General features: G+C 38.9%; 2 protein-coding genes across 3 annotated transcripts in view; one reads left to right on the forward strand and one right to left on the reverse strand.

Moving 5' to 3' along the window:
• The first annotated feature begins 292 nt into the window (after nt 1-292).
• Nucleotides 293-3,536, forward strand: LOC137245489 (uncharacterized). The gene is made up of 2 exons (XM_067776239.1): nt 293-651; nt 3,115-3,536. Exons 1-2 carry the CDS (start codon nt 449-451, stop codon nt 3,308-3,310), a joined length of 399 nt encoding a protein of 132 aa, XP_067632340.1. The 5' UTR covers nt 293-448; the 3' UTR covers nt 3,311-3,536.
• The window catches only part of Rme-8 (receptor mediated endocytosis 8), a 73,706-nt gene continuing 50,822 nt past the window's right edge, over nt 2,870-25,753 (reverse strand). For both annotated transcript variants that reach the window (XM_067776238.1, XM_067776237.1), the window contains exons 15-29: nt 24,923-25,690; nt 20,345-20,574; nt 19,715-20,175; nt 19,269-19,645; nt 18,535-19,200; nt 12,174-12,349; nt 11,576-12,110; nt 11,175-11,498; nt 9,499-9,668; nt 9,224-9,431; nt 8,997-9,164; nt 8,810-8,932; nt 6,069-6,327; nt 3,031-6,002; nt 2,870-2,966 (exon numbers count right to left, since the gene is read on the reverse strand). In XM_067776238.1, coding sequence (XP_067632339.1) covers nt 5,887-6,002; nt 6,069-6,327; nt 8,810-8,932; nt 8,997-9,164; nt 9,224-9,431; nt 9,499-9,668; nt 11,175-11,498; nt 11,576-12,110; nt 12,174-12,349; nt 18,535-19,200; nt 19,269-19,645; nt 19,715-20,175; nt 20,345-20,574; nt 24,923-25,690 — 4,581 coding nt within the window. In that variant the 3' untranslated portion in view covers nt 2,870-2,966; nt 3,031-5,886. The remainder of the gene's footprint in view (nt 2,967-3,030; nt 6,003-6,068; nt 6,328-8,809; nt 8,933-8,996; nt 9,165-9,223; nt 9,432-9,498; nt 9,669-11,174; nt 11,499-11,575; nt 12,111-12,173; nt 12,350-18,534; nt 19,201-19,268; nt 19,646-19,714; nt 20,176-20,344; nt 20,575-24,922; nt 25,691-25,753) is intronic.

Genomic DNA, 25,753 nt, shown 5'->3' on the forward strand with positions numbered 1-25,753 from the left:
GACTGACGTACCACGTAATTTTCTTTCGGATCGTATTTGATTCGTGAACATATGTATCTTACAATTCGGCCCCAGGTACACCGTTGGCTTACAGAAATCAAGAAATTACAATCCGGCTCATTGAGTGCAGCTAGGAAAGTATCATCGCTGTATATTTCCTGAGAAGCTTTTCATCACAAAATTATTCTACCGATCTTGGATGCACATATTTCGCAATACAGAGGCATTCGACGTCGATTCATGGAACTTGGGGGTGGGGAGGGAGGGATGGCCTGAAGGTTTAATGTGGCCATATAAATCGTTCCCGATTTGGCCATAGAGTTCCCTTCAAACAATCGTATTGTAGGCAATTCGTTTTGATACACGACTATCGAGAAGTCAACTATACCCAATATATGTGTATATTTGTGTATCTTTTTTTTTGTTTTTATTTTTATAGTGGAAGCAGATGTCTATGGTCAGCAAAATAATTTATTATGAGCAACCGTTTGTCGAAAACTTGGTCAATACATGGTTGCAGCCTTTACCATTTCCAACGATACTTAAAGCATTGTTCTCCTGCGTTTTGGCTATATTAATATTATTACCCATAATATATCCAGCGGTAATATTTATTTGGTCCTACATCGAAGTACAGTATATTTTTGAAAAGTAAGTACATATTGTGACGAATATTAGCAACACTAAGGGATACTATCATCTCTAAGCCGATACTAACCAGTCACTTGTATGTACATAAACAAATCAATCATTATGTATACACATATGTACATACAAGCAGCGGAGAGATACTCACAAAAGTATGCAATCATCAGCGAAATAGTTCTCACATACGCATATGGCTATGCGAGAGGCTATAAACGTGCATCTGTAGCTTATAGCTGGTAACCAAGTAGAAAATTTTAGCAGAAGAAATGTGTAGACATTTGAGCAAAGAGTATAAAAGCAGCGAAAGCTGAGTAAACTGCAATCAGTTTGATTTAAACACGCTATCAGTTGCGAAGTGAAGTTTAATTGCGAAGTATTTTCAAAGTAGTATAATAAAGACCGTTTTGTAATACAGAATATTGGAGTGTTTTATTCAACAGTTTAGCGATACGAACGTTAGCAGAAGGTTGCAAATAAGCGGAATTTCCCGAAATTTGTTACAATATGTTCTTTATTTTCAGCGATAGCCAAGCGGCAATAAAATCCCTTGGTTCCTATTCATTCCACTCCGAATTGACACTAAACTGTCGCCGATCTCTTCAGGAGATGGCCTAACAGAACCGCGTACAACTCACATGGGTCCCCGGGACACAGGGACATAGAGGGAAACTGCGCTGCAGACGAACTTGCTAGGCGGGGTATGACCATACAGATTCTTCCTGACAAAGAACGCCTAGGTATGCCTTTGCCACTTGCAAGCTAATGCTAAAAGAGTATACCTACAATCAAGCCAACGAAAGATGGCTACTAACCCCGGGGCGTAGAACATCAAAGCAATCCTGGTCTAAATAGGATACTAAGAGATCCCGTCACGTCTACACCCTAAGCAGGTACAAAATCTCCTCACTTGTAGGTGTTCTGACTGGGCACTGCCTCATCGGACGGCATGCGGAAAGGCTAGGAGCGCCCTTTCGACGCTGCTGCAGAAGGTGTAAAGAATACGAGGTAATTAGGATAGTAAAACGAATAAAAACACTGGTTCAGAAAGTATTCCTATTGGCACCCGTTTTTGGCAACAGAAGAGACTTTCACTGAGTTGGGAGGAAGGGGTCGAGGAAGACTTCAACTGTTTTGGTGCTCTCAATTGGCGTCAGCTACCGCGAACTAGGGATAGCTGAATTGACTTGTTAATGATGAGGGTTCTTCTCGATATGTTGCGTTAAACTTCTTGATTAAAAAAAAGGCGCGATAACTCCGAGGATTTTAGACCGAGCGAGCTTCTTTTCCATTTTGTGTCGTGCTCGTTTTTAACTTTTCCTACACGTTTTATGTCGACCGAACGGAATCTGCAAGACAGATGAATTTTCACTGAAGCCCTCTTCATGGCAGAAAGGATACACTCGGAGTGGTTGCCTACACACTGCCAAAGAGCGATCGCGCTTAGAAAAATATTCTTCTAGTTGAAAAAACTTGTTTTTAAAATTTTGATGTTGCTTTGCCCTTTCGTCGTCCTGGAAGGGATTGAGCATGCCGCTCGCTACCTGTAAGCTTATTTTGAAAGGGATTTTCTTTAGGGAAGCGGGTGTGAGATGGAGCAATCTTGAATCCTGCTACCACTCTAAGCTGGTGTGGCCTGAATGGGACGCGAGACGCACAAGTCTCCTTCTTCTTGGTAGGGGGGCATATCTCTCGTGGTTTGACTTATAACCGGCCACATAGCAATCGGCAGGGTGCCCCCAATAATGATTACTGCAGGAGCTGCAAACACGAAGAGGAGATAGAAACAGTCAAACATTTTCTGTGCGATTGTCCCTCGCTTTGGCACAAGAGGAATAAATCTCTGGGATATCCCTTCTTTGACGATCTTTGTGATCTGGCTAAGTTAGAACCTAAGAAACTCCTGACGTTTGCTGTATCGAGTTGTTGGTTTGAGTAGGGGACAGATCCACGTGGTATCACAATGGGACCTTTTGGGCCTAAGTGCACTGGTGCTCGCACCGGTAGCCACTTTAACCTAACCTTTCCCGGGTCGTGAACCCAGAATCTTCGGTGTGGTAGGCGGAGCACCCTACCGGCACACCACGCCGGCGGCGAATTTCTTAATTTTTGTTTTTGCTAACACAACAGGAAACCAATATGTAAACAAATTTTCTAATAGCATCTAAAATGCTTCTGTTAAAATTGTCTATTCCTCTTCTGAATTTTTCTTTTTTGGCTATTGCAATTCTTATAGAAATTTTTCCTTTATCCACTGCCAAGTTCGACCATTTCAATTTTAAGTTTTCGGAAAACGATGCACTCGTGTGGGCAGGAGAAACCTGTTATTGGAAGATAGGATGAGGTTAAGATACATAATATTTGCTTCAAATAATACATACTTACATAGTTTTGGTCTCCATTATTTAATCATGCGCTAAATTTATATAATTTAATAAGAAAAATAAATATCACTTGTTTTTTTCTTAGGCATTACAGCATTACTTTTCCGGAGAAACTCGATGTTCTTGGCTATCTACAGCGTCTTTATGCATTCCGTATAACCAATGAAAAGTACAATATCTTTTTGGCACTGTATTTAGAGCGTTGGCGTATATTAGGTACTGCTATTGCCTCAACAATTGATTATGTTAGATTAGCGCTTTGTTTGCTGTTCAACACCTAATTAAATTAAAAAATTAAATGCAAGTTCACTAAAGAGCAAACTAAGATACACAAAATTCTAAGCAACCATTTGAAAATGAAATAGCTTTTTTTTATTATTATTTACGACTGTATTCTCTTCATTATCACTTTAATTTAGATATATGTAAGTGTTTATGTATATATTTATATGCAGTATATTTATGTCATTATATGTATATATGTGTGTGTGTATAAACTAAATACAGATTTATTTGTGTAAGCGTATGCATTGCTATCGCATATACTTACATATCCATAAGTATATCTATATTATTATTTGTAAACATTATAATCTACAAATATAAAAAAATTCCATGTATGAGTAAATATGTATATGTATTTGTTAGTGTGCTTAAAAATTGTGGGAGTTGAATAGTGTATGTATAAGTTCATTAATCGATATGCTGAGTAAAAGATCGCCCAGTGCCGACTATCGCTAGTTCAGTAACTGATTAACACCGTACCTAGAAATTTCATGGCACTATCTAAGAATTTGCTGCAAAAATTCGTAGCACAATATCGGCTACAGGGATATAGCGTTTCTGAACTTTAGTCGACTAAAATCCTGAAATAATGCACTTTTCGACAACTTCTATATAGGGCGTACTCTTTCAGCCGACAGCGTATTTTGTTTTACATGCAAGTTGTAGTGCTATATTACCCAAATTAACACAATTATTTAGTACAGTATAAAGATTTTGTATTTTCATTTTAAACATATGTGCATTTGCACGCTACCTTCAGTGCAAATAAAAGCATTATATTAACAATTCATATTCTACATAATTTAAGGAAATAATAATTATTTTCAATTTGAAAAGATATAAACTACTTTTTGTTGTTAAGCTTTTCTCATCCCTACATCCACGTAGTTTTACAAGTATTAATATAATAATACATACAAAAAATTGCCAAAATGTGTATAGAATAACATCTCTAAAAGAGGCCAACAAAAGTTTTAAAATCTTCACACCTTGGGAGAAACTTGAACCATTTCAAAAACTGAGTACAACTGCAGCTGTTTCGTTGAAGGAAAATTTGTTTTTGGTTTTTTTTTTTTCAAATTAGTTCAATCACTAATGGTGAAAGTTTCCTGATATGAGCAGCTTTACAAACCAAAATAAAAATGTATAAACTGAGCGTGATAAATGCCGGACTGTGCAATAATAGTTTCACCATATCCTCATGAGATGCATTCTAATTTCTGTGTGCGGTGGCGCTGTGGTAAGTTTTGGAAAAGCGAATATCTAGCCAATGGAGATAGCCGAATCAGCAGGTAAATCAAAATCATTTTCAAGTTCTACAATTTGCATCTTATTTTGTAATTTTTTATTTTATTATTTTTTTTTTTTTTTTTTGTGAAAAACGAAACGTTAACCTACTTCGAAAACCGTGATTTTGAGATTAGAAAAAAGTTTTACAATCTGTGAAAAGTCCAAAAAAATTGAAAAAAAAACAAAAATTAAAAAAAAATATCGGTAGCTTACGGCAAAGCAAATAAAGCCAGCTGGTGTAACCCAGAGCAAACATTTCATTAAGTACTTGTCAGGCAAAAATTTCAAAAGCGATTCGACTCTAGTTGCAAATTAGATTTGGCTTAAATGTGCACTAAATTACGTCACATGCTTATAACATGAGCCTCGTCAGTAACAGCAGATGTAGGAGAAGCGAGCTTCAGGAAGAAACCTTTGAGTACGTCCTCTGTTCGTGTCCTGCCCTCTCCAGGTCAAGTCTTCAGCTACTAGGGGTGACAAAGTTTACAGATCTCGGGTCAGCTATTAAGAAGAAAACTTTTAAGTATTCGCAAAGAGGACAGAGTTATTTTATAACGGAATTGCTGAAGTTTTTAAATTTTTTTAATCGCAAAAACTTGTTTTTAAATTTTTGATGTTGCTTGGCTCAGCACCCACGGTGTGGCAGGCGAAGCACGCTGTCAAGCAACCGATAGAAATTAAAATTAACTTTTTGACAACCTAAAATGTTTTATTTGCTCTAATAAAAAAAATGGTGCAGAATGGTGGAGCAGGCTCCTGAAATAAAAAAAGAGCAACTCAGAACAAAAAAAAAAAATGTCATTAAACACAATTATGTAAAATATTTCAAACAGGATTAATCTAGAGTAGCTCAATGAACGAAACTTTAAAGTTTTTTGATAATTAACAAAGTTGATTTCAAATCTGTTATCTGCCACCCGTTTCTGTAAAAAAAAATCGATCGAGAAAAGTTACAGAAACGCTATACTGAGATTTGAGAGTATACCAGAGTGTTATATAAAAATTTAAATCCTATTTTGCTAAATATACGAACTTAAAAATGATTTACTTTCACAAAGGCTTTACGGCTCTGATCTCTTAATGTCTAGATATCTAGAAATTTGATTCAAAGGCAAATAACTTTTTTAAAAACTCCCACTTTTTGGCTTGATTAATTTTTTCGAATCACGCGCTATCTCTTCACTGTACATCATTATCTCAATACAAAAATATTGAAATTGTGCTGATTGCCAGATGCTAAACCATTTAAATAGATATTGTTGCAGCACGCTTTAAATCTTAACTAATCCATGGCCGGCCGGGCTGATGGATCGTCGCGGTCGATAGGCGGTGGTGATGTGAGTACATCTACACTTTGCGCTGGTGCTTGCATCAAATAGCCAGCGGTGGGATTGATGCCTGCGCATTCAAGAAATAATTACTTTAAATAAGTATAATTCGCATAAATAGTGCCAGCACAATTACCCGTTAGATATCCTCTTATATTGGTATCTGTTATAAAGAGATCGTGCCTTTGATCTTTGTACTCTGCCCATATCGGATGTTTCAGTAATATTTGTGTGACGCGTTCGCCATAATTCAGATTGTGTGTCATACCCTTGAGTGCAGCAACAATTTGCGCTTTCACAGCCGATGCATTATCCACATACTCTAAACGACTATCCAATAGACCCAATAAAAAGGGCACCAAATTTACTTCTAACGATTGATTTATGAGTGAATCCTATAATGAAATTTTATAATTAAACAACAGTATAAACAATTTGCCATCAACTACCGGATTTAGTATGGACATAAACCAATACATATTATTAATTAAACGGTTTTATTTAGCTTGACTTGACAGGCCGCATGCACGGCCGTTGTGAACGAATTTTGGAATTGAAATTTAAGTAACTTCGCGATCAGCTATAAGCTTGAAACTTGGAATATAGTTCAAAACCCGATGACAATGAAATAATAAGAGAAAAAATCGCCGCTAGGTGGTGCCAAGACCGAGATATTCAAAAAAAATCGTATTTGTGGTCCGATTTGGTCCATATTTGGAATACATAATACATACATGAATAGAAAGCGAACTATGATGTCCGATTTGGCTCATATTTGGGACAAATATTATATACGTCCGGTAGAAGTGACATCAAAATATTTTGGAGTTGGAGGAGGGACAAGCATACGTGGCGCAGAGTCGAGTAAAGTCTTTGGAAGGATTATGTATTGAGGACTTAGATTGTAACAAATTGTCAGGAAAGCGTCCTTGTAATAATGAGTCACTAAATGAACTAAATAGAAGCAGAAATAATAGGCAATTAAATAAAGACTAAAAACTTGAAAATAAAATAATTAAAAAAATGTTTTTAAGTTAAACGGTTTTATTGAAAACAATATTTACATGAAATAATAATAATACTATAAGCTAGAAAATAATTAGGTAGGTCCTAGGTACTAGTAATCACACTCCTCATCAATCTAGGGCGTTGATCAGACAATTAAATAAAAGCGTTGGCCGCGTCAAATTTCTATTGATAGTCATAAGTAAGACCAACCGAACTTTAATCAGGTTATGCTACGCCTCACATTTTCAGACATTTCACGCGCCCTACGCTTTTATTTAATTGTCCGATCAACGCCCTAGCTTGATGATGAGTGTGATTACTAGTACCTAGGACCTACCTAATTATTTTCTGGATTTTAGTATTATTATTATTTCATGTAAGTATTGTTTTCAATAAAAGCGTTTAACTTCAAAATTTTTTTTAATTATTTTTTTTTTGTTATTAGGCCAAACTAAAAGGAACAAAAATTTACTGGAATATTGAAGTGGTACTATTCGATAACAGCCACGTAATCATAATAAAGTAATTTCGTAATGTGTGTCATTTTTCTGGTTTCAATAGGATTCGCGCCGAAGATAGCTCGAAATGAAAACTGCAGCACTTATCATTGGGCAAACGTGCTTGTATTGGGTTTGTTTCATACTTGCTCCAGGTTTTCCTTTGTTTATGCCAACAACACAAGTAGAAATTTCAAAATGTTACTAACTACTAAGCGTCAAAAATGAATAACAACCAACCTCAAGAATGCAGTCAAACTTCAGGTGTTTAAATAACCTAAGTGTGTACGGCAGCCATAGTTCTGAATAATCCCATTTGTAGGGAAGGTGCCACGCCCTTTTTTCCCAATTCCACATTTTACTGAAGGTGTTAGGACTTAACCGTTATATATATATTATCCTACCATTACTACATCCAGTGATGTGATATATTCCATTTGTATGGGAGGTGCCATGCCCCCTTTTTCCCAATTCCACATTTTCTTGGTGGTGTTATGGATTGACCTCATATAACTCCTCACAGAATTTCAATGTTCTGGCCAGTATACCTTCAGAGTTATGCAGTACCAAAGATTCTATTTGTATGGGAGGTGCCACGCCCCTTTTATATATCCAAATTATTTTTAGCCTAAAACCTACCTGTTGATCGAGGGAACCTAGAGCCAAAATTTGGTGATGATTGAAGTGTGGGAAATAGGTTTCAATAGCGAACACACAGACACACAGAATTTGATTTTTATATACATATATATGACCCGCCCTATGAAAAGGTGGCTTATGAGAAATGCTTCGCCCAATGCAAAAGGTGCGATCACTCACAAATTGGAATCAATATCCTCTAGTGGAAGTCTGAGGAAACTTGTAGTTTCAACGGGGTTGGACCACCGAGTAAAGGGTGTTAGAGACGTTGGTTCCACATTGCAATTGAAAAGATGGTTGATAACATGTGGGGGCACATTAATAGCATGACATGCATTGGGTATATCAGGGTTAGTGCTGAATAAGTGGGAGTTTAACCTATTACAGTATCCGGATCGAAGTTGAGCTTGAGTGACATGCGTCTCCCTGGGGAGGTTGCTTTCTACAACTGCGAGTTTAGGGTATCTCTATTTGAGAACGGCATATTAATTTCAGAGACAAGTACCCACTGGCTCTTTGTAGAAGGTATCTACAAACAAATACAAAGCGTTTTAAAAAGCTTACGGCCTTGCCAGTTATGAACAATGACCCGTGACTTAAAGCGACCAAAAAGCTCTAGCTAACATAATTTTTAGCAATGAAAAATTAGATTTTGCAATGAATTCCAATTTTGACATTATCACATTGCTTTTGGAATATGTAAAGTTGCGCCATTTATACACAGTCAACTTACATGTTGATGTTTGAAAATTCTACTAAGCGTCTCACAGGCTTTTTCAATGCAATCGCGATGATGCTCCATACATTTCTTGAGCGGAAGAATGCATTCAGTTTGCGAAACAGCGCTTACACAAAACTGTAAAGAAGAATTAAGTTATTGGAATTGCCTTTTGTTTTCTAAATGTTTCGAAATTAGTCACCTCCGATAGTGAGAGCTGGTGTAATACTGATAATGTGCCCTTAGGCTGTACAGACAGCAAATTAAATAGTTTCGGTATGTGCCCCAAAACTGGTATATCATCGGCAAGATTTGGCTGTGAACGCAATAACTCAACTAGCGCAGTTGTTGATAACTCCAAAACCTCTTTCTGTTTATAAAATATTAAATTTAATTTTTATATTATGAAAAATTTAATTTGAAATTTACCTCAGACGAGCTCTTGCTGATTTGTTCCACAACAAAATCCAATAAATCTGCCAAAAATTGTTTTGGCTTCCGTAATGTCCATGCTGGAGTGCTGACAAACAAACGTAAATACACGCCAGCAACTACAATTTCATTGGACACTATATCCTTGAGCATTTCAGGATCCTTCCACAATTGCTTATCGTTGATCTTTTGCGCTTTATAGAAACTGTATGATACATGCGGAAAATATGACATATTTATTTTATTTTCAATAAAAGAATGTACTAACAAACCTCTCACATATATCGGCAACAGCGTCACAGACATTTCCTCTTGTTTTATCATTCCATATCAGTTCAGGATGTTCGTGTATTGATTCGAATAATTGTACTGAAGTTTGTGGTGATTCCACCATTGCATCAACAAAAAGAGGAGGCAGAAATTTTGAGATTGTAATGCGTACCTAATTTGAGTAGAAAAAAATAGGACATTAACGAGAACAAATCCTTAGCCCAGAATCATAAATGTGCTAAAATAAAAAATCTTTCGGGTATCTCGCTCTACAGTTTAGTTTGCGACAGGTTGATACAGAAAAAAAAATTAAAATTTGAATTTGTTAGGTCATTTCAAGTGTCATATAGCCGAATAAAAAGGTTGAGTGAATGTAGCGAAAAATATTTATGCTCAGTAACCGTTGAGTGAATCAAAACGATTTATCAACAGTTCTGTTTGATAAAAGCGCCCCTTTCTAAATGTGCCTTTGAGTATATTTGATCCACTCAACGGTTTAGAACTTACGTCGCACTATTGATGTTGTTGTTGTTGTAGCGATAAGGAAACTCCCCGAAGGTTTTGGGGAGTGTTATCGATGTTGATAGTCCTTTTCCGAATGCAGATCCGGTACGTTCCGATAACAAGCACCATTAAGGTACTAGCCCGACCATCTCGAGAACGATTTAGTATGAATACAGGAAACTTTTTAGGCCATACCGCTCCTAGATCCATGAGGAAATTGGGGTCGTCAGAGCCTCGGCTGCTAAAGAAGCAGAATTCACCACGGGTAGGTGAGGTTAACAACTGGGTCGGAGAAACTTTAAATTGAGCTGGCAAAACCGCCTTGAAAGAGTCTCGCTAAACAATCCCTTGAATCAATTTGGTATTTTAGTCGCCTCTTACGACAGGCATACATGTCGCGGGTATATTCTAAGCTCCTTAACCCGCAGGTCGCACTTTTGATCATGCCTTTTTACTCTACATTCACTCGAAATGGGTTTGATTGGCTCCGTGGCAGTTCTTTGAAGCACTGTAGTGTCGTTTATGAACAGAAATTTTCTTTCTAATATCTTAGTCAAGTGCGACAAATAATGGAAACAGTATTTTTCCTTAAAATTTAAGAATAATTATTTCATTTACTTCTTTTTAGTTTTTTTCTATCATATTAATAAAATACAATAATTTAATAAAGTAAAAAAAAAACTGTGAGTAGCGTGTAAAAATCAATACAATTTTACAAATGTGGATGAGGCACAGACATTTCATTCCAAGAACATAACCAACCAAGAATATAGGTTAAACAGTTGCTTCTTAACAAAAAGAGAGCAACACTCAAATCATCGTGTAAAGAGTAACATATAAGACTAGATTATGTTAGCTCTACTGTAGCGGGAAAGCTCACCCAATTATTTTCAGTTTTTGCTATCATAATGAAAAATGCAACACGGTATCCTACAACAAAAAAAATATGCTAGGGCGTTAAGCGGTAATTTTTTTACCTATAACGTACGAGGTACCTGATATTGGCTGCTTAATCTGCTATGATCCATGTATACATGTGTGTGTTGATTTAGCAGGGCAAACTACTGCTAAAACAACTACATATGTATTCCACATCTGAATTTTACAAGCTTACTCTTGCTTGTCTAATTTTTCAGACCAATTTAAATTTCTTTATTTTAAATCCTATACATACCTTCGGTCCACTTAATCTATCCGCCGTCATCTTGGCCATTATTTCAGCGCACATTTCACGTATTTGTGGATTACGCGAATTACAGAACATATCTAGCAAATAAATGACAGCGCCTTTGTTTTGCGCTTCCTTTATCATTTCCTGTACATTCATTAGACCAGACATAGTTTCGAGCACTTTTACTTGACTGTTGCGTAAATCGGGATCTTTCAGAGCTACCAAAAATTGGCCCAGTAACTCACAAGCAGCAATCTCCGAAACACAATCTTTATTTCGAGATACTAAGGCGACTACTTCAAGTGCTACTGCCTTAACGGTAGTGTTCTGAAAATAATTAATAATACAATTAATTACATTCTAGCATTAAAATTTAAAAAAGACCATAAAAAGTATGCACTCACATCTTGAAACAAATTATGCGCTAAAAAACCGAAAATTATATTAAAACTGCCAATACATTGTATTTCAACTTCGGCATTGCATTTTATGACAGCCATTAAAGCTTGCAGCACCATTATCACATGTGACTGCAATGACGTATCATTAGCGAAATCGTAGCGATATTGTTGTTGCATTTGTTTTTGTTCAACTAATGCACTCGCCTCGATTTTATTCCGAATTTTCGAGCGATTATAAGCATTTAGCACTTCATCAAATGTTTTTCCCGTTCTGACGGGTTGTTGGTGCAATTGTGGATGATTGGGGGCAAGTGTGGGCGTTAATATGCCATCTTGACCTATTTTTGAAGACACAGCAGCATGTGTTGATGGAAGAGTATTAATAGTATTCGTACGACTACTTGAAGTGGTCAAGAAGTGATATGCTTGCTTCATATACTCCAGCAAATCAATCATGAACTGTTTAGGTTTCGTTATTGGGAATGTTGGCATTTCATTATATATGCGTATGTAGACACCTCCAATTTGTAGTTCGTTTCTGTAGTGCATTAGATGTTGGTGAGTATGGTTAATAAATTGAAATATATTTTTGTAAACTTACTTGCTAGCATCATATTCGAAATCTGATACTAAATCATATACTTCAGCAACATCTTCAAAGGTTTCTTTTACAGCAGCTGTACGCTGCGTCTCTAAGAAGTCAGATAGTTGCGCTCGCGTGCCATTGTCCCATATTAAATAGGGATTACGAGTGTTTGATGTAAGTACTTTCAAAATCTTAAAAAATAAAGAATAGCAAATATTAGTATACTGTCTAATTGTTCATCCAATTTTAAGATCAACACAATTTCGACCAATTTGAAAACGCATCCATTATTTGACGTTCATGTAAGCAAATAAACATTATAAAAAGCTGCCTGCCTATATTTCGTCCAAGTTTCGGATGGTAAAAGTGCTGAGGCCTTAACGGTTTGCTTAAAAATATTCAAAGTTTTAACTGATTCCTATAATTTTTCATGTCACTGAATCCGGACTTCAGACTTTACGATAGTCACGTTGGAGTCCAAAAATTAAAACAAATCATATTTTTTTTAAGTGCATGAATACAAATTATGCGCGAAATTTCGCTTCCCAAGGCAGTGGGTTCTATGTACCGGAGCGACTCGGGATTTTTCCCGACCAAGGACTGTCATTTCAGTGTGACCCCATCTAATTTGTTTCGTCCCTCCAACAAATTGTCATCCTCCCAGCAGCTCCTTGCACCACGACTGCTCCATATTCTCTTACTCCGGGAAGGCATCGAATCCAATCCGGGTCCGTCTCCTGACCCCGGTGGTTTTGCTGCATCTGCCGGAAAATAATCTTTTTAGGACGGTCATACTCTGTTCAGTGTGTCTCGTGCAAGGGATGGTTGCATCGGACAGGTTGTTCTGGGCTTGATCCCAAAACCCGACGTCCACGTAACTTTTATAAATCTTTTGTGGCTCCTTACTGTTCACGCCCAAGGGCGTCCCGTAGTCTACGTCTAAGCGCCCCCCACTACCTTCCAGCAGCCCCGCTGCTCAGCAAGCCACAACAAGTACCCGCTCCTGCTCACGCCCCACGGCGCCAACAACTCAAACAGCTGCTACCACTCATAACTACAATCTTTGTAGTAGAGTCGGAAGCAATGCTAAGCAACAGCCCCTGCCCCCGTATTCTCTCCCCCCCCCCCCCCCCCCCCCTCTTTTCCGGCAGCAATCGTGTAGGTCAGGGAAACAGACTCTTAGTCCCTACCTCCGTTTGCACCGTTTGCCAGCACAGAATATATATGTTTGCGACATCCGACCAATTCAGCTCCTGCCTTGGGTGGTGCCACTTCCCTAGATGTTCTGGTCTCCGCGACGGCAACCCCCCGACGGGTTTCATCGCGCCATGTTGCCAGGTCGCAAACCCAAATCATCCGGGTACCCCAATGCTTGCCCAAGGACGCCCAGTCCTATGGCCACAACAGCAATTGCGTCCTAGCCTTCCCCAACCCAGGCGTAGTCACCCGTCACTTACCCCCAGAGTGGCGACGTCTCCCCTTATGCACTTCAGAATTCTGCAGTTAAACTGTAATGGACTAACTGGGAAGATTACGGAGATAGTCGATTTCATGAAGCGGCACAACATCCGCATTGCTGCGATTCGAGAGGCTAAACTCACAGCAAGATCTGCATTGCAGACCTGCTCTGGGTATAATGTCCACAGGAAAGACCGCGAGAGCGGAAATGGAGGCGGCCTCGCGTTTATCATACACCACTCTGTGCAATATTATATATTTGATCCTAGCATCGACCGCAGGGACAATGTCTTAGAACGGCAAGGCCTATCTGTCCGGTCAGGCGATGCAAACCTAGAAATCATCAACATCTACATCCCTCCTGCCACCTGTTGCCCCAGTGGATACCGCCCTAATATCAGGGCCTTACTCACTGGCAACAATCGCATTATCTTAGGCGATTTCAATGCCCATCATGATCTATGTCATTCAAACTTGCGGGCGGACAGTAGGGGTGAGATGGTGGCGGATCAAATAGAAGAAACGACGTTCTGCACAGTAAACGGAGACGCCCCCACACGTATGGTAGGAAGCTGTCACAGCTCGCCAGATATCTCAATCGTGAGCGCAGAACTCGTAAACTGCGTCAACTGGCAGCCGATGGTAACATTGGCATCCGACCACCTGCCCATACTTATTTCGCTTGAGCGTACCGCCGACTTCATCGTCACTGAAAAACGCACTTTCATAAACTTCAAAAAAGGAAAGTGGGAAGAATATAAATCCTTTACAGACAGCCGCCTAGCTGCCCTCCCTATCCCAACTGATGCCCGCCAAGGGGAGCGTGCCTTCCGTAAGATCATTAAATCCGCCTCGGCACATTTCATTCCCGCCGGGAGAATTCCCCAAATCCGGCCCCACTTCCCGGCGGAGGCCGCAAACTTAGCGAGAGAACGTGACCTCATAAGACAGCTTGATCCAGGCGACCCCCAAATAAGGGATATAAACCAACGCATCAGATTGCTTGTGGATGAACACAAGCGGGCGAAATGGGAGGAGCACCTAAGAGGTTGTAACCTCTCTACCGGTGTGGGTAAACTTTGGTCCACCGTAAAGTCCCTATCGAATCTGACTAAGCACAAAGACAAAGTTTCCATCGCCTTTGGCGACAAAGTGCTGTCGGGCGCGAAAAAATGCGCGAGCGCTTTCTGCCGACAATATATAATGCATCCTACGGTCGACAAAGATAGACGGAGAGCCAATAGACACGCACATAAACACAAATTCAGCGCGTCACCAATCACCATCACCGCTAAAGAGGTTGAGGACGCCATTGGTCGTGCTAAACCATCCAAAGCAGTGGGCCCAGACGGCATAGCCATGCCGATGCTTAAAAACCTAGGGAAAGAGGGGTTCAAATATTTAGCGCATGTCTTCAATCTGTCTCTTTCCACCTTTGTCATACCTGAGAAATGGAAAATGGCCAAGGTGGTCCCGCTACTAAAGCCTGGGAAACCAGCTAACATAGGTGAGTCGTATCGTCCGATATCTCTCCTATCGCCAGTGGCAAAGACGCTCGAAGCCATTTTGCTCCCTTATTTCCAAGCAAATTTGCAGCTAGCCCCTCATCAGCATGGCTTCAGAAAACTCCATAGCACTACCACCGCGCTAAATGCCATTAGCACCCAGATAAATTGCGGTTTAAATCAATACCCCCACCATAGAACAGTACTCGTAGCGCTAGACCTATCAAAAGCTTTTGATACGGTAAACCATGGCTCGTTACTGCAGGACCTGGAAGGGTCTACCCTTCCCCCATGTCTTAAAAGGTGGACCGCAAATTATCTGGGTGGTCGGCAGGCATCGATGCAATTTAGAAACGAAACATCAAAACCAAGAAGAATTAAACAGGGGGTGCCACAGGATGGTGTCCTATCCCCACTTTTGTTTAATTTCTACATATCTAAGCTACCTTCACCACCGGAAGGAGTCACAATCGTTTCCTACGCCGATGACTGCACAATAATGGCCACAGGCCCAGGCCCAAAGATCGATGCGCTATGCAATAAAATAAACGGCTACCTCCCTGATCTCTCCAGTTTTTTCGCCTCGAGAAACCTGGCATTATCACCGACTAAATCTTCCGCGACCTTATTTACAACATGGACGCCCCAAATGTCGACCATTTTGAACATCCACGTCGATGGCACTACGCTACCGACTGTCCTACACCCCAAAATCTTGGGTGTGACGTTTGATCAGGATCTACATTTTGGTGAGCACGCAGCCGCAATTGTTCCGAGAATTCAGAGCCGTAACAAAATCCTCAAATCCCTCACGGGCAGTACATGGGGAAAAGATAAAGAAACGCTCATGACTACATACAAAGCAATTAGCCAGCCGATTACGTGCTACGCGTCACCCATATGGTCGCCAAGCCTAAAAATCACCCACTGGAAGAAACTACAGGCCTGCCAAAATACTGCTCTCAGAATCGCCACGGGCTGTCTTCTTATGTCCCCAGAACACCATCTGCATAATGAGGCGAGAATACTCCCCATCAGGGAGAGAAATGAGATGCTGACCAAACAGTTCCTGTTGAATACCCAGAAACCTGGGCATCCCAACAGACATCTGATTGATGAACCAGCACCGCCTAGGGGCTTAAGGAGTCATCTCCGTAAGCATTTTGAGGAAATACGGCACCTGAGAACCCAGCCGTATGAAGTAAAAAAACACAAGCAGGTCCTTGGTGAACTCCATAAACAGGCGTCGGACCTTTATGCCGGGAATTGCCCGGTGAATCAAGTACTTAACGAAAATTATCCAAAACTTGCGGAAGAGGAACGCATACTCCCTAGGGAAACGCGTATCACTCTTGCTCAACTTCGTTCTGGATACTGTAACAGGTTAAACTCTTACCTATCCAGAATCAACCCCGACATACAAAATGTATGCCCCGCTTGAAATGTGTCCCCACATGACACCAACCATCTCTTCAATTGTAATGTGGAACCAACACCCCTTTCCTTATGGTCCACCCCTGTTGAAACGGCAAGTCTCCTTGGACTCCCGTTAGAGGATATTGATGACAATTTGTGATCGGTCGCGGCTATTAGGTGGGGCGAGCATTGCTACAACAACAGCATGCGCGAAATTTAATTTTTTCCTGCTGAAATAAAAGTCGTTTGAAAAAAATAAATGAATACCAATCGACTGCCCAAACAACTGAAAAATATCAAAAATTTCAAGTTGCAACTGGATAAACTAATATTGGAAGGGGTCGAATGTAGCATGAACAGTTGCGGTCATTGAAATAGTAGTGTAAACTATTTCGTACGGATCCCTTATTGAGTTCTCGAGACGCTTTTAACTTTTCGTCAGGGTGAACGGTATTTTGTAATTTTTCTCAATTATCAATAAAAAAAATATAATTGTGTAAAGTAATATGAGCCTGTCTCGCTAGTAAAATGCATATCATTAATATTGATATACTATTGAGAAGCGGAAGCATTTGCTTAAACGTACTGCTAAAGATCAAATGTTACTTGTTGTTGTTGTAGCGATAAGGTTGCTCCCCGAAGACTTTGGGGCGTGTTATCGATGTGATGGTCTTTTACCGGATACGGATCCGGTGCGCTCCGGTAAGACAGCACCATTAAGGTCCTAGCCCGACCATCTCGGGAACAGTTTATATCCCCACATTAAACCTTCAGGCCATCCCTCCCTCCCCACCCCAAGTTCCATGAGGAGCTTGGGGTCGCCAGAGCCTCGTCTGTTAGTGAAACAGGATTCGCCGCGGATAGGTGAGGTTGACAATTGGGTTTGGAGAAGCTATATATTGCGCTGGCAACCTGAAGGATTTCGCTACACAGCCCCTTGAATCTTGTATTTTAGTCGCCTCTTACGACAGGCATACCTACCGCGGGTATATTCTGACCCCCTAACCCGCTGGGGGTATCCAATGTTACTAATCAAATTCTGTTGAACGCGCCTGAAAATATTCCCCCCAATTTGGATTAAAAAAGCATATAGTATTCGTAGGTACCTAATCATGTATAAGAAGAATAGCAACAAAAAAGGCAATACTATAAAAGATCATACAAGATGTTGTTGTAGCGATAAGGTTGCTCCCCGAAGCCTTTGGGGAGTGTTATCGATGCGATGGTCCTTTGCCGGATACAGATCCGGTACGCTCCGGTACCATAGCACCTTAAGGTGCTAGCCCGACCATCTCGGAAACGATTTATGTGGCCAAATTAAACCTTCAGGCCATTACCTCCCTCCCCACCCCCAAGTTCCATGAGGAGCTTTGGGTCGCCAGAGCCTCGTCTGTTAGTGAAACAGGATTCGCCGCGGATATGTGAGGTTGACAATTGGGTTTGGAGAAGCTATATATTGCGCTGGCAACTTGAAGGGTTGCGCTACACAGCCCCTTGAATCTGGTATTTTAGTCGCCTCTTACGACAGGCATACCTACCGCGGGTATATTCTGATCTCCTATCTCATCATACAAGATCTTAATGTGCTAATACTGTCAGGAAATATATGAAATGAAATGAAAAATACTTAGGGACAAAGTATAAAGCGGGCAGTGGGGCATTCATATTCTTTACACTTGAATGCGAAGATTTTGAGGTCAAAACTCAGCTCCCAAAAAGCTAGCTGATGAAGAACTGAAATTCAGGAACATGTCCTAGTAACCATCGCCGCGTGCAAATTTTGAAATTTTTTTTATTAATATCAATAACGAAAACTACTTTTACCTACACAAACACAGTTTAAGTGAAATTTTCAAAGCACTCAAGTTCGCGCTAATCTTAAACGTTTTGCGTAACATTTTCATAGAAGTCTTAAAGCACAATAAATTTTCAACTGAGCTGAGGGGTACTAATTTACATGTATTAATAAATATTATTTATTTGCATTTTTCACTTACATCGCTGGCGCGATCTTTTGGCAATGTATTAGCTATATACGGCGTAAGCAAACGATCCAGCACTTGCTTAACAATTGTATTTTTCGCTTCAGATAGTATTGTATACTTTGGCAGGTTTGAATTATCACTTTTAGTGACTGCACTGTCATTCGATTCACCTTTTCCCTCCTTGTCATCATCGGATTTATTACTAGCATTAGAGTCCTGCTTAGCTATAAAATTTTGCGCATCCAGTTCAGCTGATACACTATTCATAATCGCTAATTGCTTGTTGACATTTTGTATTGGATTATGTGCGTTTTTCGTATATGCCGACGGCGAAGGTAATGTAATGGCTGGTTTTGATTTAGTTACATTCGTTGTTGTTGTGGGCGAACCATTACCACTATCACCACTACTGCTAGTTGGGCCATTTATTGCCTTATGTAAGTCTAGCCCATAACCAGCTAAAGCAATACACGCTAACACAGACATTTTAGCTAAATTGTTAGCTACTTGTTGCTGATTGGTTTTGTCGCTAGCCTTCACCCCACTTTCGTCCAAAGTGTAATCGTAATCGAACCAGAAAATCAATAGCGACCACAACACGCCATTGCGTACTAAATTACATTGAAGTTCATAATTATTTGCTGCCATGTTGGTGACGAGACTAACAGAAAGTGTGTGCTTAATGTTTTGAGAAGAAGAAAAATGTAATATAAAGTTGAGAGCTTAATTACACGTGTAATTTTTACCTTAAAGTAGACTACACGGCAAACATCCGAAAGTAACTGTGGTAACGTAATAATTTTTTGTTTGCAACGTTCAAAGCTACAAGCCACCTCAAAACAACGTGTTACATTTGAAATAACTTGGTAGTGTAACGAATCAGGCTTAGAATCTGCGCTCAAAATCGATACGCAACGTGTATATGCTTCCAAAAGGGCTTCGATGCCCTCTTCGCGTCGTAATTCTTCTGCATTCAACGCTGAACAGTGTACAGTGTGATAACAAAGTTCCGATGCGGCTGACAAAAGTTGCACTTCTTTTGAAAACAGTTCATCATCGCGTGTCTCTAGACGTATGGTCTTAATCAGTTGAGGATAGCCAGCATACTTGTAGGGACGTAATACTTAAAAAAAAAACGAAATTTACCAATAAGAACAAAAAATGTATTCCCAATATAACTAACAAATCTTACCATCAGGATAACGTTCAAAAAGTATACTTTGGGTGCGTAGTACCAGTACTATGTTTTTGGGATCTGGCCCACCGGATGACCATACTGAACGCGAACATAAAAATTCATAGGCTTGATTAACTTTTTCGAATATCTCTCGACCATTTGGATTCTTATCTGGGTGATACATTTGCGCTAAGCGATAATAACTTTTACGTATTATCGATTCATCTGGTTTTGGAATTTTCGTCAAATCGATGCCAAGATCTTGATATGCCTGTTGTACAGTCATTTGTGGTGGTTTCTTTTCGACCTCCTTGCGCCAAGCATCTAATGTATGTTTTAATAATTGTACTGGATCTGCGATAGGCCAATTGGGGAACTTTTGTATATCACAAAGATGACGCAAATAATAAATGTGACAGAATAGTTCATTTTCCAATTGAGGGTAACTGATCGCCGGTATGGCAAGGTACGGATAGCTAAAGAAAAAAGATAAATAAGTAAATTATAGTTCAATAATAATCAATATATGTGACCCGGTCTATGAAAAGGTGGCTTATGACTCAAAAAAAGAACAGCTGTTTCTCGCAATTTCCTTTTTGAGTCACCTTTTCATAGGCCGCGTCACATATATATTTTTTTATTTACCGGGCCATTGTATGCCCTTTTAATCGTGGCGTAAAATCAGCGATGTGCGCAGAAATTTTTTCTATTAACAAACGTCGCATTTCAGAACTCCAAATTGCCTCCGGCGTATCAAATTCGCCTAAAAATATTTCTGCAAACTTCTCAGCGCTATAGTTTTCTAAAAAGCATACCATTGCCTCTGGTAGTAATTGACCTAAAATACTGCGATGCATAATTCCGGATTGAGATGTCTGTATGGAAATCAATTAAATACTCATTCAAAAAGTACTTTGAAACAATTTTTTTCTAAATTTACAGCCATCATCAAACAAAAAAATAGCAGTGGATTTTTTTTTCAAATTTCGTCAATTAAATTCGTCGCTTTTTATTTTCTATATTTTAAGAAATTTTGCAACTGAAACTAAGCAAACCAATATCAACCAATTGAAATTCAGTAACATGCCATTTTCTCTAATATCAGTACCAAAAAAAAAATTGTATAAAGCAATATGAGTGTCTTGTTAATTAGATACATATTGTGACGAATATTAGTAACACTAAGTGATACTCACATCACTAATCTGATATTAAGTAAGTAAAGCCACAACAACAATAAAGCAAGCCACACTTGTATGTACGTAAACAAATTAATCATCATGTTCACACATACATACAAGCAGCAGAGATATACTCACAAACGCATGTCATAATCAGCTACTACACTGAAATAAAAAGACTGGTAAAATCAACCGAAATACGGGTCAATTCAACCGAAATTTCTGTCAATTTTTTTCCATCGCAACAAGATTTTGAATCAACTGCGCACAAATCGTAGATTCGTAATTGACCGTTTTAGTAGTCAAATGAACAAAAAAAGTTGTTGCGACTGCTTTGTATGAAAGTACCTGTTGGAGCACATATCACTCCAAACGTTGGATTTATTAAGCAACCACTGTTCTAAAAAACATCACCTGATCGCAAATCATATTTTACATACAACATACAAATTTACACTTGAGAACCCAACATAAATATGTACATATATTCATACATGCATACAATAGTTACGCTGAATAGCTGCACCGGCTTTTGCATTTCATACAAAGTAACGGCAGCATTGACCGTCTCTCAAACCAGCTCAGTCGATAGATCGGTAACTGCATGGCAGCAGCGGCTCGGCTGATAACAAACAAAAAACTTCTCAACGGTAATATGATATGGGTCACTGGTCAAGCATAGCTCACAAACGTACGCACATGAATTGAAGTATGTAAATTTCAAGGGCAAGGTATAATAGAAATTATTAAAATCAAATGCGCATATAAAGAGTACAGAATTTTAAATCATGAGTCAGTCCACTAAATATGCACTAGCGTATACCCACCAGGGATACGCCAATAAATCAGTTATTTAAAATAAATCAGTTTGTGCAAGTGGAAAAGCCCACTTGCTCGTCCAGTACCTATGTTGCCATATAAATAAATAAATGTAAAGCGCGATAACCTCCGAAGAGATTTTAGGCCGAACTTCTCTTCCAATTTGCGTCTTCTCCTTTTTAATTTTTCTTACAAATTGGCGGGACGCGACCTACTTGTTTTATGCCGACTCCGAACGGCATCTGCAAGGCATATGAGTTTTCACTGAGAGCATTTCATGGCAGAAATATATTCGGAGTGCTTGCCGAACACTGCCGAGCGGCGGCGACTCCGCTTAGAAAACTTTTCTTCTAATTGAAAAAGCCTGTTTCTAAAATTTTGATGTTGCTTTTCCCGGGGTGTAAACCCAGGGTTTTCGGTGTGGTAGGCGGAGCACGCTACCATCACACCACGACGCCCGCCATATAAATACGTAAATATGTGAATACATAAATGCGCATGCTTGTTACATAATATGAATATAGAAATGAAAATAGTAGCCACAAAACTCAGCTCATTCTCAATTTCTTCTCTCGCATGTAGTTGCCACACTTCATTGTTTCGAACAAAACTTGTAGTATAAATGTTTGACATAACATTTTAAATAGAGAACTTGTAAGTTATAGAAAAGTAAAGAATCAAATCGCAGGAAGGTAATTCACCACTTGAGTAACTTTACATGTAATTCGGCAAGTTTAATTTTCGTAACACTTTAAGTTGAAGCGATTCCAAAACAACTCAAACTTTATTTTGTTTTTATCGGCCTATTGATAAATGATTCAAGGTTCAAATCGAGCTCAAGGCCAGAACTAGTCCAAAAACAAAATACAATTTTTCCAATTTAGAAAAAATAAAAAAAAAATAAAAAAATTAAACCATAATTCGATCAATTCCATCGAATCTCCGTTAAGTCCAGAACAACAGAACCGATTTGTTGATTTTACTAGCACCATTTCTTTCAGTGTACTTCGCTCACAAATACACATGCATATGGTTACACACTGCAAATACACGCGCGTAGGGCTAGTAAACAGGTAGAGGATTCTAGAAGAAGAAACGTCTAGACATTTGGGCAGAGTATAAAAGCAGCAGAAGCTGAGTAGTCCGTATTCAGTTTGATTTAAGCACGCTATCAATTGCGAAGTGGATTTTAATTGCGAAATACTCTTAAAGTAGTCTAATAGAGACCATTTTGTAATACAGAATATTGGAGTGTTTTATTCAACAGTTTAGCGATACGAACATAAGCAGAAGTTTGCAAATAATCGGAATTTCACGAAATTCGTTACAATATAAATAACACAGACCGACAAAATTTAACCAACATTCAGACCCAGAAACCAGACTATATATTTCCGAAGGTTTATGATGCGCTGAATCTAAATCCGGCCTCAGAATTGCTCTATCAGCACTGGTTTTCGATATATCCTAACCTAAAAGTGCGAAAAACACCGTTTTTGCCCATATATGAGGTTATGTAGCCTTGCAGATATTTTCTTTCACCAAAATTAAAGGATGGCATCTTTAAATAGAAGTCTTCTTCTTTAAAATGGCTTTGAGTTTGCTCAAATATCATTTTTTTCGCTGAGATATCGCATTTTTAAATTTTCATGTTTCTAAATTTTCCTACACCTACATGAAAATTTCAAAACGCGATATCTCAGCGAAAAAAAAAAAATGATATTTGAGCAAACTCAACGCCATCTGAAAGAAGAAGACTTGTATTTAAAGTTGTCGTCCTTTAATGTTGGTGAAAGAAAACATCTGCAAGGTTACATAACCTAAAATATGGGCAAAAACGGTGTTTTTTGCATTTTAGGTTAGGATATCTTGAAACCAGACCTGATAGAGCAATTTGAGGCAAGATTTCGATTCATCGCATCAAAATCCTTCCAAAATATATAGTCCGGTTTCTGGGTCGTCTGAGATGCTTTCGGCTTGTGTAATATATAAAAATCCAATGGCACTAACGAAGTTCTGTTGACCGAGCCTAAAAGTGTTCCACACAAATTGGATTAAAAACTTTAGCATATATATAGTTATACATAATTGTGTACAAAAAAAAAGACAAAAAAAGGCAATACAAATTACAAATCGTTCAGCGGGCATTCATATGGCTGAATTTGAAAAGCTAGCTGATAAAGAAGTGTAACTCAGAAACAGGTAACCATCGTCGTGTGCAAATTTTGTAATTTTTCTCTAATATCAATCTCAAAAACCTTAATATATTTCTAAAATTTTCAACTTTTTGTTTGGAGTTCTCTGAATATCGACATTGGTCTGCAAAACTGCATACTCAAAAGAGTTAAGAGAACTTTAAATAAATAGTTAGAAATTTCCTTAAAATATCGAAAACAAAAAAAAAAAAGAATTTAATTGACAAAACTTGATAACAGTCGCCACTGCTATTTTTCTTTTCGTTGCTGTAAACACTTGTAAGAAAAAATAATTTTAAATATTCCCTCCGAATTGTGTTCTTGCGGAAAAAATCCTCCAATTCTTTTTTCCTAGATTAGGTTAGGTTGAACTGGCAGGGTCATGAGGCCCTCATATACACTGTATGAGTTCTAAGTGTTACCAAAAGTTTGTTTAACGACCAAACTGAAAAATCCCCATCAAAAACCAGGACCTATGTTATAAAATAACTCTTTCGCGCAGGCCACGGTCACAAAACGTGCTCGATAGTTTCCTCCTACAACCTGCACTTTCTACATCTGCTATCACTGACCAAGCCTGATTTAAAGGCATGTGACACCAGAGGGCATATCCAGTCGGAATACCCGTCAACCAACTTTGTGGATCTAAGGCTGTAAGACCTACACACGATTTTCGACACTTTGCATCCCCGCGCTTGGGTCCACGCCTTTCCCGCTTGGTCGAACATGTGCACCTCTCACCTTCTCTTAATCCAGCCCAATCTAATCGAACGTCTACGTAGAAAGCTTCGAGGGATGCCCCCTTTTTAACTTCTTCATATGCTTTTTCATTCCCAAAAATATATCACTTTGAATCTACAACCGCTTTTACCTTTTTTCAAACATTGTTCAGAATATGAGGAATATATGTAAGTGGAAAAACTCTCAATGATTTTTTACTTAGAATACGAGAAATAGAAAATAGGGAAAGGAAAAAGTCGCAAGGAATATTTGTTTAGCATCGGGCTGAATATCTAAATAATACATACCTCATCACTGCGAAATCCCTGTTTCATGTGTGTCATTTTTAGGAACTTTGTTATAGGCAGTATATTGCTGCCAGTGTACATGAGCATAAAATAAAATACGCCTGTCAAGTAAACTTTCGGCATTTCCGGATTGTCTTCCATAATCTGGCATAATAATGTAGCAACGCGCTCCAACAAACCAGGATCGTGCGTTAGACAAACTTGTACAATATGTGGTAAGCAAACAAATTCAGATAGCTTGCGTGATAATTTTGGCCCAGGAATAAGTACGGCAGCGCCGTTTTGTGTGCGACTCGGAAAAAAGCTCGTACATTTTATAAGTATATCTAACAACTTAGAGGCAAGTTCAGTTTCATTATAGATGGGTGTACCCTTTGCTATGAGACACCATTTTAATTGCGGAATTTGTTGAAGCGAACGCCAACCATCCATACCTATAGCCCAACAACGTGTTTTTGGTGTTATAACACCTTTCTGCCAGAGTTCTTTTAACTCTGTGTATGTTATAGGACCTTGACGTTCAGGTTTTTGGCCCTCTTTTTCAATATTATAATACCAATCCTTTTCTTCATATGCCTCCATATTTGGTCCAGCCTCTATAACATTCGTTTTCGTATTTGGCTGTGCACGTCCCTTATGCAAATGTGCCAAAGTTATCAGATCAACAAGGCACTGTACGTGATCGACAAGTGGACGGCAATTTGATTTCTCCAGCACTAGACAGGATATCAGATTAATGAGTGCATCACGAAGCGATGGCGAGAGACACTAGTATTAATTAAAAAAAAAAAAAATATTAATTAATAAAATCCAAATATTAACAAAATTAAT

This window comes from Eurosta solidaginis, chromosome 3 (assembly GCF_040869045.1).
Source record: "Eurosta solidaginis isolate ZX-2024a chromosome 3, ASM4086904v1, whole genome shotgun sequence".
Lineage (NCBI taxonomy): Eukaryota > Metazoa > Arthropoda > Insecta > Diptera > Tephritidae > Eurosta > Eurosta solidaginis.